General features: G+C 39.5%; 1 protein-coding gene across 1 annotated transcript in view; it reads left to right on the forward strand.

Annotated features, from left to right (window-relative positions):
- GALNTL6 (polypeptide N-acetylgalactosaminyltransferase like 6) overlaps nt 1-13,208 on the forward strand; it is a 449,783-nt gene that overhangs the window by 417,811 nt on the left and 18,764 nt on the right. The window contains exon 9 of the mRNA XM_071743188.1: nt 6,151-6,372. Coding sequence (XP_071599289.1) covers nt 6,151-6,372 — 222 coding nt within the window. The remainder of the gene's footprint in view (nt 1-6,150; nt 6,373-13,208) is intronic.

The raw sequence follows: 13,208 nt of genomic DNA on the forward strand, positions 1-13,208 counted from the left end.
GTTGTTGTTTTTCTTTCAGTGGAGATGCAAAACTTTACAGAGAATATGAAATCCTGGCTGTTTTCAGACTGCAACTGTGGAATTTCAGTTCTAAGTATTTGCAGACTTCAGGCTGAGAATAAATAGCATCTTGGTTCTCTGCCAGCTGTGCTAACTCTCACAAGAGCTATTTGTATGCAACACCAGCTTTGTCACCTAGTTAGCATACTGTGTTCCACAGAGAAGCATCTCTTTTATGCCTGTAGACATCTCTTTATTTGGTGGGGTTTTTTTACACAGATACAAAACATTCCTGGAATGAAGCAGAGTTAAATGTAAGGGACCAAAATAAGATACCCAAGAGGGGGAAAGTTTTACAAACACTAGCACTCCCTAAATTAAAACAGATTCAGGCAAGAAAGGCAAGGGGAAAAAAAACCCCATCTAGACTTAACTGATAGGGACTGCTTAGATATTAAGACCTGAATGCCACAATGCTGTGAACATGTTTTATCATGCTTCTGCTGTAGAAATATGTAGAAATGAGAAATGTTTGTGTTCTGACACTGATGGAAGGACCTTTGTATGAAATCGAGGGTACTGGTTTTGTCCTTGTGAATGCTTTGGAGTTTTGTACCCTGCTGCCTCTGTCATATTAATCTATACTTTTTGGATGGGCTTCCCCAGATACAGTTTGTTTTCCTCCTTTGTGATATTTTATTGTGCCGTTATGCTACCTGTATTCTAGAGCAACATAAGGTATAGTTGTCTTGGATGGATGGATCCCAATACGCTTTTAAAATACATTTTACTTAAACCAAACTGTATATTCTTTCCAGGCAAAGGAAATACAGCTGCTTCCAGAAGTAAACAAGGCTCCTATTTTGAAGTAGCACTGTACTTCACAAAACAAACCATTTAAAAAAATTATGAAAATCATTTTAAGTGGAGTGAAAATAACCACACTGGAATTTTACTAGGAAGGAAAGGATATTAATATGTCAGTTGTTGCAGAGACTGTTCTGCTATTTTTAGCAAATAAAGAGTCATATCTTCTTTTACATTTCACAACAGAAATACAGTTAGACTTTATATATGCTGTGGTGATTCATATTTGATTGATGTAATTGAATGTGATTTTTAACATCCTGAATGATGAGAGAAATTACTATCATGACAAATAAGACTACTGCACCTGATGACATCCAGCTTCCTGGAAAATAGTCAGATTAAATGTGGGACAACAGGAACTCATTAAAGCATCCAAATGCTCTTGTAGTTTAGTTTTGACAAAAGGAAAGTCTGTGGACTGGGGTCACGGTTGGTTTCATTCAAACAGTGAGAGGCACAAAAGTAGTAAAAACAGGTTATGCAGGTGAAATGAAATAGTAAACCCATTGTGCTGCTTTATTGCCAGTGGGTAAAAAAATCTGCTTTAGGACATCTGGAGAAAGTGAAAACCAAAATGACATTTTTATATTAATTTAACTGCTGTATCGAGAATGTCAGTTGAAAAAAATGCAAGTAGAGGATGGAGCTGTGCAGGCTGGCAGTGCAGCAGAGCATGCAGCTGGTCTGCTCTCTCATCACTGCTGTCCCTGCAAACCAGTACAGCCGCCGCACTTTGGAGGTGTGGGAGTAGCATCTTGTGTTGGCCCAATCTAGATAAGCCTTGATTATAGGGAATATTTATGAATCTGTCCTTCTGTATGTCCCTGTCTTACACCACTTTTCCAGTCTCGTGGAGAGTGTGTACTTTGTTCTTACTGGCTGTGAGTGATATCATGTCTCTTGAAAATGGCAGCTGATGTTACACACTTTAAAAGAAGGGACAGTCATTTCATCAGGGAGATATATCTTCCCTATTCATTGAAGAAAGTGCAAGGGAAAAAATGTTCCATGATAAATTTCTTTTTTTCAAGTGGAGAAGTCCTCATTTATCTCTCTCTTTTTCCTGTCAAGTTTATTTAAACTCCTTTAAGAAGTCCAGGTATCAGTGACATTGTAACTTATTGTCTTATAGACTATCGGAGTGAAAATACAAAACAAAGCTATAGTCTTAAATTTTTGAGTTCATACAAACTTAAAGAAAACTTGTTCAAATAGAAGCCCAACAGTAAAGAATTTACCAGAGAGTGAAACTGTAACAGTGACAAAAAAACTTAGTTATATCAAGAATGCATACATAGGCAACTACTGACAGCTGATGAGTCAGTCTTACTGTGGTTGCCATCACTTTTGTACGCATCTCACAGATTCTTGGTGACAGCTGTCACAACCCTACATAAAGAAATATGAATCTACTGAAACATCATTGTGCCTTCTTTGTTCTTGTACAGAATTTTTCACTGAAAATGCCAAGGGAGAGAACAAATTATCATTGGTCTTTCATGGACAGGTCCTGAAAAACTCCTCAGTTGTCCATCTAGAGTTCCTGTGACTTCCCTACTTTTTGAGTCAATTTGTGTAACTGATTAATATTGAATTGATCTTCATGTAATTGCTGCTATTTAAGTTTTATTTTCCCTCTTTTCTCTTAAAAGACCAGGTTAGCCAATCTGGACATCTGTAACCTTGGAATGAATTTGACAACCAAGCTAAGTTACAGCAATTTTCACCTGTAGAAACACGTTTCATTTTTCCTTTTCATATGCTTTTAGATGAGTTGTTCAGACTGAATCCAAGCAAGTGTGGTCTACTTCAAAGATATCCTAAAACTGATTCTTATTGAAAAAGATATTAAATGCCATTTAAGAAACTGGTATTTTAAAGAGTTTTCTTTAGAGGGTTATGCTAAGAGATAGAAATCAAGAAGATTCAAATCTAACTCTCACTTTGTTTGTTACAAAGTCTTTGTAGGTTAGCTTCACTATGAGACTGGTCTGCTAAATGGTGCTATAAGGCATTCACAGAAGATGATATAGTCTGTGAGGCTCTTGAATTCCTTGGACCTGTAAATTCTGTGGCAGTATACACAGACACATAGTAAGGTCTTAAAAAAGGACTAAAAAAGGTGCTAAGGATCACTTAGCACCTATTTTACAGCTAGATTCTGTCAAGATTTGGTAGCTAATCGTAACTTTTACCACTTGTGGGGCCTAATGTGTTGTCATGCTCAGATTGTGTCCAGCCTTGCCTAAGGCTCAGGCAAGGAGGAAGTGGCCATCCTCCCTTATCCACCCAGCTGTGGGAAGGGCAGCTGTTGGAGACACACAAAGGATTTGAAATCACATCCTTATCTTACCATGAGTCACTTGATCGATAAGCCTTGAAGTGTTCAGAAATAAGGGCTCTTATTTTGATTGTGCCCCTCTACCTTTCTATTGTGATAAAGTGAGCAGCAGCTCATTGACATAATATGGACAGAATACATATTCCTAGAAGGTTCTTCATGTAGGGTAGCTTTTTATACTGTTAGACAGCCACAGGACAGGGATCTTCAGCTTAGGAAAGCTCACTCATCTCATCTTGGACAGCCTGAACTTTTGCTCCAGGACCATGCTAGGTCTTCTAAATAGGAATGTAAATGATGTTTGCCTCTCTTGTGCAAGGTTACACCAGACAACCTTTCAGGACAGCACCTCTACTTGGCTGCATCCAATTCAAGTACAGGGATTAACTTCCATTTGAAGTTTTACTGCTAGTCTGTACCCATTTATGTTAAAAGGAACTATGGTGATTACTGAGCTTGCATAATGAAAATAAGTATACCAATCCCATGCTAACTGAGGTCAAGAAAGCTCTTTAAAGTGTTTGAATACTGAGTGCTTGCTTCCTGGTAGCTGGCAACTTCAGAAAGAGATTCCCACTACTCCAGGACAGATTGTTCTTTGCAGTATTGTTTATAAACAATCTAGAGATTTAGAGCAAGCAAATCTAGAGTTTATATTTTTAAAAGGGAGCCTGTTGGAATTCAAAGGGCTGCCTCATAAGAGTTCCACTTATTACAGCAATGAATAAACTTGCTAAAGATGACATATAGGTTCCTCACAGGTCTTGGGAGGATTTTAGCTTATGATGGGGGGGTCTTGGGAATACCTGGGAAGAAAGGCTTTAATTGATTTGTCTAAAGTGTCTTACCTGATACTTGGGGAATGGTGGGTGACTGGTGAAAGATATTTTAAGCTAGGGACCAGGTGTAATATCAAGATTTCTGTTGGACTCCTGTTTTATTCAGTTATAATCATCTGAGGCAGAATGCAGTACTTTTAGGCAAATAACTGAATACGAAATAAATAAATATTATTAAAATAACTTATATTGTAAATATGAAAATAGCACTATCAGATAAAGTTATTGAAAAAAAACTTATATTTCTTAGAATAGTCATAAACTGCATTTGCATTAGAGAAAATCAATTGAACAGCATTTACAAGTGGAAAATATGATAGGAAGACCAAACCTGTTCTCACAATTTTTGCTTCTTACTTTAGTATGTTGTGTGTGAATTTGTTCTGGTTTTCTTTGTCCTACCTAGTTCCTCTGATCTTGAATTCTGATTTCTTGTAAAGTAGTTTAGGTTTTCATGAACTTACACCAAAATTCAACCTTCTATGGGGCTTGGGCCATTTTTCAGTAAGTATATAAGCGCTGTGATTTCATACACTGCATTAATTTTACTTCCATTATGCCTGCAGGTTTTAACATATTTGCTTCACAGAGAGGAAGCACACAAACTTATCTTGCAATGTCAGCTAAAAGTACCGTGTTTTTTCTGTATCTTGCTGTCTTTGTATTCAGATAAGCCTTTTTGTTTGTGTGGATTAATAAATTCAGGAAAGGAATTTTCAAATTAATCCTGAAAGGAAGTCAGAGCACAAATCAGTCTTCTTGAGATGGAGAGAGTGTTCTGAGAAGAAACATTACCTTATGTTGATGATAATCAGACTTATATTGTCCTGCAGCCTATTACAGAGTGAATCTCAGCATTTTGCTATTAGTGTTCTATAAAAAGAATATTGCAAACTTGATTATCTTGTTTTTATAAGCGAAGCAATAAAAACACCCTAGTGTCCCAATGTCATCCAGTGAGATGCTGCTTTGTTAGTGGAATAAGAGATTATTTGGGCAGCTGTAGCAATGCAGAATAGACTCAGTCTAATGCAGAATAGACTGCACTATGAAATAAATTTGTGTGGATTAAGTTGCAGGAGGAATTTTAAAAGCAAAAAAAAATACGGAAAAATTTTCCCCTGGTCTGTTTAGATTCCATGACACTAAGTAACAATGAAATATATCTCTTCAGTCTCGTCTATTCAGGAGTTTTCCTTAAGTCTTTTTTTCTTTAATTATAATATGAGCCAGCTAATTGCATTAGAATTAGAATAAATTCTTATTCAATAGAATAGTTAATTGTGTTTCCTGTAAAATGCTGTCCAAAATAAACTTTATGGGACATAAGCCAGAACCAGGTTTCATAGAAAAGAAATAATCTTAGATATGTCTATAGGATGAGTGGACAGAGCTGCAGGGTGCCCTACCTATCCCATGAGCTGCTTTGCTTCAGGGAAATGTGCTGTGCTTTTGCACAGACTTACTGGCACACCAACACAGTGAAGCCCATGGTCCAAAGATAGTGCAAAACCAGCTGTGAGATGAGGCAGAGCAAGCTCATGACTGTTTACCCCCAGAGATGTGGATATAAGACTTGACCTTAAAATTTAGGTAGGAATTGCTGGATGACTGAGCAATATGACAATACCTGAAAATTCAAATGTCTTTCAAATGCAGCGTTGAAATACATCAGAAGAAATAATTTGAACTATTCATGAACATTAGTAGGTTCTGAACTAACAGGAGAAAAACATAGGTACCAGTGTGAGCAGATGAAAGAACTTTCCTGCTCAGCATCCATCATTAATCAAGTGCTATGTGAAGATGCATAAAGAATGTGAAGGAAAATAAGATATGCAGCAGACAGAAGACCATATTTTACAGAGTCAGTGGGAAAGCAGGCTGCATCATACTCTGTAGTGTTTGATCAATGCTGCAGTGAAGGTAGCAGATATTTGCTGGTATTTTGCCATATTTTCAGACTGAGAAGTTAGACGAGTCAAGCCTAAAAGTTGTGTGGAGCACCAAATTTTTATTTTATGTTTAATTCTGCTTGTTAGAAATATCATGCATTCAAAGCATGAGGATATTAATGACTGCTTTTCTTCTGCTGCACAGAACCTGAAGCGTGTGGCAGAGACATGGATGGATGAGTTTGCAGAGTACATTTACCAGCGGCGGCCTGAATACAGACACCTCTCAACTGGTGATATCTCTGCCCAGAAGGAACTACGCAAGCACCTTAAATGTAAAGATTTCAAGTGGTTCATGGCTGCAGTGGCTTGGGATGTCCCCAAATACTACCCTCCTGTGGAGCCTCCACCTGCTGCCTGGGGAGAGGTGAGGAATGCACAAGTTAGATCAAATTTAAATGAGTCTAACATTTTATGTTACAGGAAATTAAAATAATTAAATTAAATTTAGCTCCTGGGGTAAGTAGTATTATTAAGGGAGTTCATAGTGATCAGAACAATCCCTGGACTAGCCATTAGATTGAGAAAACATTGTGTCCTAGAACTATCATTGTTCCTTTTATAATTTGTTACAATTTTATGTGTGCAGACCATTAGATGCATGCAGAATGTGAACAAAAATTTGGAGTATGTAGCACCTGTTATTGCATGTCACAAGGTGATTTTAGATGCTGAGAATCACTTGCGAAAAACAACAGGTTTTTTTTTCATATCTGACAAATTTGGTGGCTTTCTGTGACAGGGCTACAGCACTGGTGGACAAGGGGTAACAGGTTTAAACTGAAAGAAGGTGGATCTGGGTTAGATGCCAGGAAGCAATTCTTTACCATGAAGGTGGTTCCAATAGGTTCCATAGGGAAAAGGCTGCTCCATCCCAGGCTGGATAGGGCTTTGAGAAACCTGGTCTGTTGGGAGGTATCCTTGCCCATGACAGTGCGGTTGGAACTGAACGATCTCTATCATCCCTTCTAACCCTTGTTAGACAAGACCATGCCCTCTTATCTTGAAGAGGAGAAGAGAAGAAGAGGAGCATTCTCCACCCAGTGGGTCTTATCACATCCCGAGGTGTCATCCCCTGCTCAGCTCTGGCCAGCCAGGTCCTCCACCCCAGCCAGGGCTATTCATTTTAAATTTGCTCATTTGAGACAGTTGCAAATCACTGAGGTCAGACTCACACAGAAGGCTTTCCGTGTATTTTGCTATTTTTAAACTTAAGATATCCAGTTAAGTGGATATCTTAAACCATTCAGCTATTTTAAGATATCCACTTACATACCTTATTCTGCTCTTACAAGGATAATTGTACGTAGGCAGAGTTAGATTTGCTCTATTTTGCCCACATATACAAGTGTAACAAGCGAAGCTGAGACATTTATCTTTTTAAAAGACTGGTTTTACTTAGCTTGTGGTCTGTATTCTGTAGGTGCTGTTATGACTGAATATCAGTAGCAGACAAATACAATTTCTCTTTTAGGGAATGAGGGGAGAGAGAGAGTGCCAAAGAGAGTTCAATATCTGAGCATCACTCCAAAGCACGGTATTAGCAAACAGCCTGCTGGAACTCTACACCCATGATCAAAGATGTTCTGTATTCAGACCTCTCTGGAGAGCAGAGCCATACACACCTTGATTTGACTGTTTTGTGTAAAAGGAATGAAAACACAAAGAGTACAGGGACAGGATGTTACTTTTGTAGCTGTGCTGAAAAATCGCAGTGGCCTTTTATCTCTAGAAACTATTCTCCATGGAGAATTCACTCCATGGAAGGGTGGCATGCAGAAGACTTTTTCCTCTCAATTGATTAAAATTTATAAAGAAAGTGTTACGGTCTGGTGTAACATTAAAATTTATTTTTACTTTGGATCCGTGAAACAAAGTCCAGCCATAGAAAGGTCGGGTGCAAATAGATTTTATTTGACAATTGACACAGGCAAAAATATAGAGCCAGGCAAAAGAGGGAGAGAGGAAAAGAAGCTATGAGAGAGGAAAAGCAGTAAGAAAGTGGTAAGAAAGAATGAGAGAGAGAAGTGGAGAAAAAGGATAAGAAAGTGGGAAGAATGAGAGACAGAGAGAGAGAGTCACCACCAGGGGTCCAGCTGTCCAGCGAGGTTCTTCAGGATGGTGCTGATCCTGGACAGGGTCCAGTGCAGAAATGGCGGTGGGTGAAGAGACAACGCCAGCCAGAGCATGGACAGCAATATATACCCGAGCCCCTTTTGTTCTGAAGGGGCAGCTGTCAGTCAGCCAGGGTCGTTGGAAGACAGGCTGACTGGAAGGGAGCAGAAGGGTGTAGTCCTCCACCCAGTCATCAATTCTTATCTTCTTCCAGATGCCATTCCTCCTCTGTTTCAGACACTTCAGCCAGGTACATGTTGCCTCCAGGGGCATCCCAGCATTGAAGGTTGGCCCTCAGGAAAGGGGAGTAGTCTCCACCCACTCATCAGTTCTTATCTTCTTCCAGGCATATTCCCCACTCTGTTCCAGTCCCCTAAGCCAGGTACTTCACAAGTACAATCAAGGTGGCTCATTCGTGCCTGGAGGGATGTCCCAGCATTGAAGGCTGGAGCTCAGAGAATCATAGAATCGGCTGGGTTGGAAGGGACCTCAGAGATCATCAAGTCCAACCCTTGCTCCACTACCGCCAGGGTTACCAGCCCATGGCACTGAGTGCCACATCCAGTCTCTTTTTAAGTATCTCCAGGGACGGAGAATCCACTACTTCCCTGGGCAGCCCATTCCAATGTCTGATCACCCTCTCCGTAAAGAAATTCTTTCTAATATCCAAATTAAACCTCCCCCGGCACAACTTGAGACCGTGCCCTCTTGTCTTGAAGAGGAGAAGAGAAGAGAAGAAGAGGAGCATTCTCCACCCAGTGGGTCTTATCGCATCCCGAGGTGTCATCCCCTGCTCAGCTCTGGCCAGCCAGGTCCTCCACCCCAGCCAGTGCTATTCATTTTAAATTTGCTCCTTTGAGACAGTTGCAAATCACTGAGGTCAGACTCACACAGAAGGCTTTCCATGGATTTTGCTGTTTTTAAAAAAATATGAATAATTGTGCTGTGAGTTGTGATTTTTCTGACTTTGATGGAGATGTTCTTCATGGCTCACAGACTCTTTATATTTGAAATCAAAGAATGAAGTTGAAACTTTGGCCAAAATATTGGTAAGACCCCTCACACACCTGTATATCCCCAGAAGTCAAATCTTGACCATTCTGGGTTTTTTTAAACATAGGTGCCTCTACTATTACCCAGAATGTACTGTTTAAAAAGCAAATTACCTCAATGAAAAAAAAATTAATAACTTTTTGCAGCATTAGTAGTCCTTAATTATTCTTTGTAAGATACCTTTTACAGTTAGAATCACAGAATGGCTTCAAAAGGACCTTCAAGATCATTTAGTTCCAAGCCCCTTGCATAGGCAGGGACACCTTCCACTCGACCAGGATGCTCAAGACCCCATCCAACCTGGCCTTGAACACTTCCAGGGAGGTGATAACCACAACTTCCCTGGGCAACCTGTTTCAGTGCTTCACCACCCACACAAGAAAGAATTTATTCCTAATGTCTAACCTAAATCTCCCCTCTTCAAGTTTCAAACTATTTCCCCTTGTCCTCTCACTGCAAACCCATGTAGAAAGCCCCACCCCAGCTTTCTTGTAGGCCCTTTCAGATATTGGAAGGTTGCAATAAAGTCACCTCAGAGCCTCCTCTTCTCCAGGCTGAACAACCCCATCTTCCTGAGCCTGTCTTCATAGGGGAGGTGCTCCAGCCATCTGATCATTTTAGTGTCTCTCCTCTGGACATGTTCCAGGAGCTCTGTGTCCTTCTTATCCTGAGGACTCCAGAATTGAACACAGTATTCCAGGTGAGGTCTCAGAAGAGCAGAGCAGAGGGGGAGAATCACCTTCCTCTATTGGCTGTCTGTGCTTCTTTTGATGCAGCCCAGGACATGGTTGGCTTTCTGGGCTGTAAGTGCTCATTGAGGGCTCATGTAAAGCTCCTGGTCCACCAGCACCTCCAGGTTCTTCTCAGGGCTTTCCACAATCCTTTCTTCTTCCAACTTCTATTAATTGTTCAAAAGAACTTCAATTTATATGAGTCTTACTGTTTGCTACTTATTGGCAATAATTAATTCCTGTGTTGCTAATGCTTATTATATCCTTGATATTAGTGCACACTATGGGATTAATGTATATCAAGAGGTAACGTTTTTATCAGTAGAATTCATGCTGGGTCAGGGTGCTGTGACTGCAGCTACGATCTTCCTTCATGGTCTTCCACATGTATGTATCTGTATCCATGAAAGACTGTGATCATGGGGTATAAAATGTCTCTGGCAAGCTGAACAATCCTTACCTCAGTCAGTGGAAGAGACTGTGATTCAGGTATTCTTTTCACAGCAATATGAATACACTCTTTGTATAAAAGCAAGACGCTAAAAAAGTAAATCAAGTACCATAGCAGTGATATCAAAACTGTACCTTAAAAGCACTCATTGAGTTCTTAAGAAAGAAAGGGAGACCAAATGCTTTCTGTGTCTTCTAAAATGTACTTTCTCTAAAATAGCAAGAGAAGTTTCAGCTCTACTACTCTTTTTTCTTTCCCTAAGACTGTCACATTCCTGTGAAGTTTTAATTAATTTCTTGGCATTTGCAAGGAACTTGAACAAAATGTTGATTGTTGTCATAATTAGAAGCTGAAAGAGAAAAATTGACTGTGTGTTCTTGCTTTGTAAGAATCAAGCAGCTCTAGAAACCTTGCTGATTATGCACACCAAAAGTCAGTGCCAAGACTGACTGTCATTTAGTAACCTCTCTGCTTCTATTTGGAATATCTTTTCATCTGCTTGCTTATGCCAGTCTGAGAAAGAATAAACAATGGGATATTCAGACAATTTTTGGCTCCATTATTTTGATATCTAGCTAGTAAAAGCATATGGTGCGAAAGCAGAACTCTCATAGACAGCTTTGCACAACTTCTCTGTTTTTGCTAACAGATTTATATAAAATCTGATTCCTACATTTTTTTACAAATCTGTTCAGGATTAAAAAGAAGCTAATTTGCAGAACAAAACCAATATTCTTCTCTACACTTGGCCTTGCCTCTTCTGCTTGTTTGAGACTTTTAACATATGGAATACATGTAGTAAACCAATGTACCAGCAAATTCATAATTAAGGTTAGACACTGTCAGAGTAAGATAACTGTGCTCTGCCCTCTCCCACTGGAGAGAAAAAAAAAAAAAAAAGTTTTCAATTAGGTTTTCTTCCTATGCTTCCAAATATATTGGAAAGGATGCTACCAATTGAAAAAAATAGTAATATCTATCCCATTCTCTTCCTGACGGAGTTATTTGTTCATAATGTGTGTGTCTGAAATCCTGTTGAAGGAAGTTAAAACCATAGCTACATTAGGTGTGATTTGGCACTAAATGTTAACTTAGGAAGTTCTTACATATCTACAAGCTGTGTTCCAGAATGTGCAGATATCACAGCTTCTAAAAAAAACTTAGAAAACACATTTTACAATAAATCAATCATATAATGTCAGCCACTGCCATTTGTTTTAGTCTTCATGAGTCCTGTAGTCAAGATGATATGAAAAAAAATTGTTTTAGTCAGTCAAAATGGAAATATTTAAGCTTTGTTTCATTTTCTGTTACATGAACTTGTAATTCAATTATATAAAACACATCAAGTCTCAGTAGCTGCAGCAGTGCTAAGCTGCAGGATCCAAAAATACTCCTTTTGCAGTCCCAAACTCATGGATTTTACAGTACTGACATGAAAATGTCAGCCATTCTTTCAAATGTGCTACTTGACTTAATTTGATGGGTTAACTCGTTAACTTCCCTTTTGATAACTTTTTTTTAAATATCATACTCATATCCTTAACAAGTCAATCTCAGCCCACCCAGTGCCTCTCGTACTTTGTACAAAAGTGATCTGCCCAGCTCTTTCCCACCCTGCACACGCCAAGTGCTCCATAGCTGGGCTGTTCAAATTCTTTCACAAGGGTCAGCATCATGCTGAATAAGAGTCCTCTGTTTCCTCAGTAAGGTCTTTGGCAGTGTTTGACTTCTTTTAGCATCAACTTTCCCTTTTTATGGCTCACGTGTAACAGTTGATAGGAAAGGTGGCTCGTTTTTCCATATTTGATCTGTAGATGTTTATGACCCTAGGGTTATGTGAGAATGTCAGCAGTGCACTTAGACGGCTCAGATGAAAACAGCAACATGAATGAACATGGCTAGCATCTTCTAAGAGCTATAGCCACTTTCTTATTTGAGGCATTAAATCAGATGTATGGAAAGTATTATATAAAACAATAGCACCCAGGTGTCTCTCCTGTTCCTCTTAGGACCCTTGGGGTACCCTAAGGATAGTTCCAGCACCATCTCCACATTCTTCATTCGAACAGTTGACCTTATTGACCATAAAGTTGTCATTAGATTGCTATGCTTTCCCACTTTTTGTTTGGTGCAGTTTATGGCATGATGAGGATGCAGGGTAGCTCCCAGGATCCCTGAACATGCCTCTCCCTCTCTGATTTACCCCCCTCTGCTCCCAGGAAGGCTGAAGTGACCCTCGGTAACAGCCTGGCTCCAGTGCAAGCAGGACAAGGCTGCTAGAGCTGGGACATTACCCACTACCTCAACAGCAGATCTTGTGAGAGCTTACTTGCCTGTGAACAAAGCTGTGGAGTTTGGGAATTATCAAAGAAAGTTGGTCAGTATAACTACTGGACACTGGGAAGCCTTAATTTCCCTCTGTAATTTCATTTTCAGTCTAAAATACATTCCCTTAAAAGGAAAGGAGAAAAGCACTTTGCTTTCAAGTGTAGGAGGCTGGGGGGAGATTGTCTTGGGTTTTTTTTTTAATTTAAAATGGAGCATGCAAGTGTGTCATTACACAGCTCCCACCACAATATTCAAAAATCTTAAAGTTAATCCTAGCAGGCTGTATCAGTGGCCTGCAATCCTTAATTTGCCTCAGAAGACTGTAATCTTCTGACAAGATTATCATGGTAATCAACACATCTGTCGCTTTCCAGTTTCCATTCCGTGCTTGCGTACTAATGACAAATAGGATGTGTTTGAGAGTGTAGTGTTGGACTATCTTAACCTGCCTCTCCCATGGGGAACTTATTAACTCATTTAGCTGATGGCTTTCTGCAAAACTCCAAATTAATTTAGCCAGAT

The sequence above is a fragment of the Heliangelus exortis genome, chromosome 4 (genome assembly GCF_036169615.1).
Source record: "Heliangelus exortis chromosome 4, bHelExo1.hap1, whole genome shotgun sequence".
In the NCBI taxonomy this organism is placed as follows: Eukaryota; Metazoa; Chordata; class Aves; order Apodiformes; family Trochilidae; genus Heliangelus; species Heliangelus exortis.